Here is a 1,898-nt window from a genome sequence, read left to right as displayed (position 1 = left end):
ACTAGCGACAATTAATGTGAATCATATTAAAATTTCAATGTGCAAGTGTGATAACACAGTAAAGGTGCGCCTTAACCATAACATTTTATTTTGAGCTAAATATAACTTTATTCATGAAAGAATCCCTTGAAAAGACGTTGATAGTTTTAGCTGTATTTTTTAGCAGTGTTTCATCGAAACAAGTTTGTTGTTAACAGTGTACCAACGGTTTTCGAAATTATTTGTTTTGTTTGGGTTTTTTTCTAGGTTAGAAAAATGGCAAAATTCACTCCTGAAATTTTATCAAAAATAGCCTTTAAAACGGAAGAACCATGTGTTGTGAGAAATTTTGAGGTTCCATGGAAATGTCTAGGATCTGATTTAACAGAGTGGTGTGAAATATTTGATGAAATACATCCTCAAGGAGTGGTTTTTGAAAAGGCTTCCCAGATGCATGGACAAGTGCCACAATGGGAGTATTTTAGGGAGAAAACTCCCAAAACCACCCTCAAGGACTTTCTAAGCTTCAGTGAATCCGAAGAGTCAAACAATTCTTGGCTTTCCTACAGTTACAAGAGCCTTCGTGACCTCCCAGGTAAGATTCGAGAGGAAATTGATTTTTCTCCTTTGGGTTTTCCGGAAATTAAGGATGACATCACTCTCTGGTTGGGCAGCAAAGGGGCTCATACTCCATGCCATTATGATACTTACGGCAGGAATATCGTAATTCAAGTGTATGGGCATAAAAGATGGATCCTCTTCAGCCCAGAAGCAAATTTGCAGGCCACGAGAATTCCCTTCGAGGAGAGCAGCGTTTACAGCAGTCTGAATTTCTTCAGTCCGCAACATCTTAGCCAATTCGATGGCATTTCTGATCAAGCTCATATAGTAACATTAAATCCAGGAGATGTCCTAATTGTCCCACCCAAATGGTGGCATTATGTTGAGAATCTCGAAACTGCCTTGACTCTAAATGCCTGGATCCCTATTGAAGAGGACACTGATGCCCAAATCCGGGAATGCTTTACCAAAAGCATAATCTTCAATTTTTTGAGAGACGTCGATTCTTCGCTTAGGAAATTTCTGGTTTATCCAAATGAGATGGACATCTTCGATATGGATCCCATAGATTTTACAAAGCTCCATTTGGAAGTCCTAAAGCACCTCAGGAACGTCAGGAAATCAATCCCAAATCCTAACTTGAACAAAAATATTTTATCAAATGAAGAATGGACTGATTTATTGAGTAAAAACAGCTCAATAGAAATCATCAAGAGAACATCTAAACAGGAATTTCTCAAGATTCTGGATAAAAACAGTAACGATAGGTTTTTGAGTTCCTGGCAATTTCAGCAATTTGATGAATCTAAGCAATTATTAATTGATGAATTAACTGAATTTATCAATTCTCTGTGCGATATCGAAGCTACAGATAGAATGAAGCAGAGGTATCTTGGGCCATCTGCTGCAACGTTTTCTTCTACTACAACGCTCTAAAAACTTTTCCACAGTTGAAAATTTTCATCTTTCAACTAAATAAAAAAAATGTACAAAAAAAACATCTACAAATTGTTTAATAAATTATTTTTGAAAAATAAATGACTGAAAACTATTTGATTTCAATAGGTAAAAAATCAAATCGCACTTCCGCGATTTAAGTGGCATTTTAAGATTTTTCGATTCCTCAATTATTACAGAATTAGACATTTTTGTGCGCTTTTAGAATCCGGTTTTATCTCAAAAAGTTTTTAGGGGTAAGTGGGCCACCTTTTAAATGGGGCAGTTTTGAAATTTGGCATTTTTCTCCAATTTTTAAATAAAACTAACCATATGATGTAATTTAGCTCCACTAACTAATTGTGAAGCTAAATTACTATGATAAAGCTAAATTCTATTTGATTTTACCATTTAAAATAGGA

General features: G+C 35.3%; 1 protein-coding gene across 1 annotated transcript; it reads left to right on the top strand.

The window, feature by feature from the left end:
• Window positions 1-242: 242 nt before the first annotated feature.
• LOC129806003 (HSPB1-associated protein 1) lies at window positions 243-1,538 on the top strand. The gene has a single exon (XM_055854297.1). It carries the CDS (start codon window positions 256-258, stop codon window positions 1,474-1,476), a length of 1,221 nt encoding a protein of 406 aa, XP_055710272.1. The 5' UTR covers window positions 243-255; the 3' UTR covers window positions 1,477-1,538.
• Window positions 1,539-1,898: the final 360 nt, after the last annotated feature.

The sequence above is a fragment of the Phlebotomus papatasi genome, chromosome 1 (genome assembly GCF_024763615.1).
Source record: "Phlebotomus papatasi isolate M1 chromosome 1, Ppap_2.1, whole genome shotgun sequence".
Lineage (NCBI taxonomy): Eukaryota > Metazoa > Arthropoda > Insecta > Diptera > Psychodidae > Phlebotomus > Phlebotomus papatasi.
The sequence above is the reverse complement of the archived record's forward strand: the minus strand, read 5'-3'. Positions and strand labels throughout refer to the sequence as shown.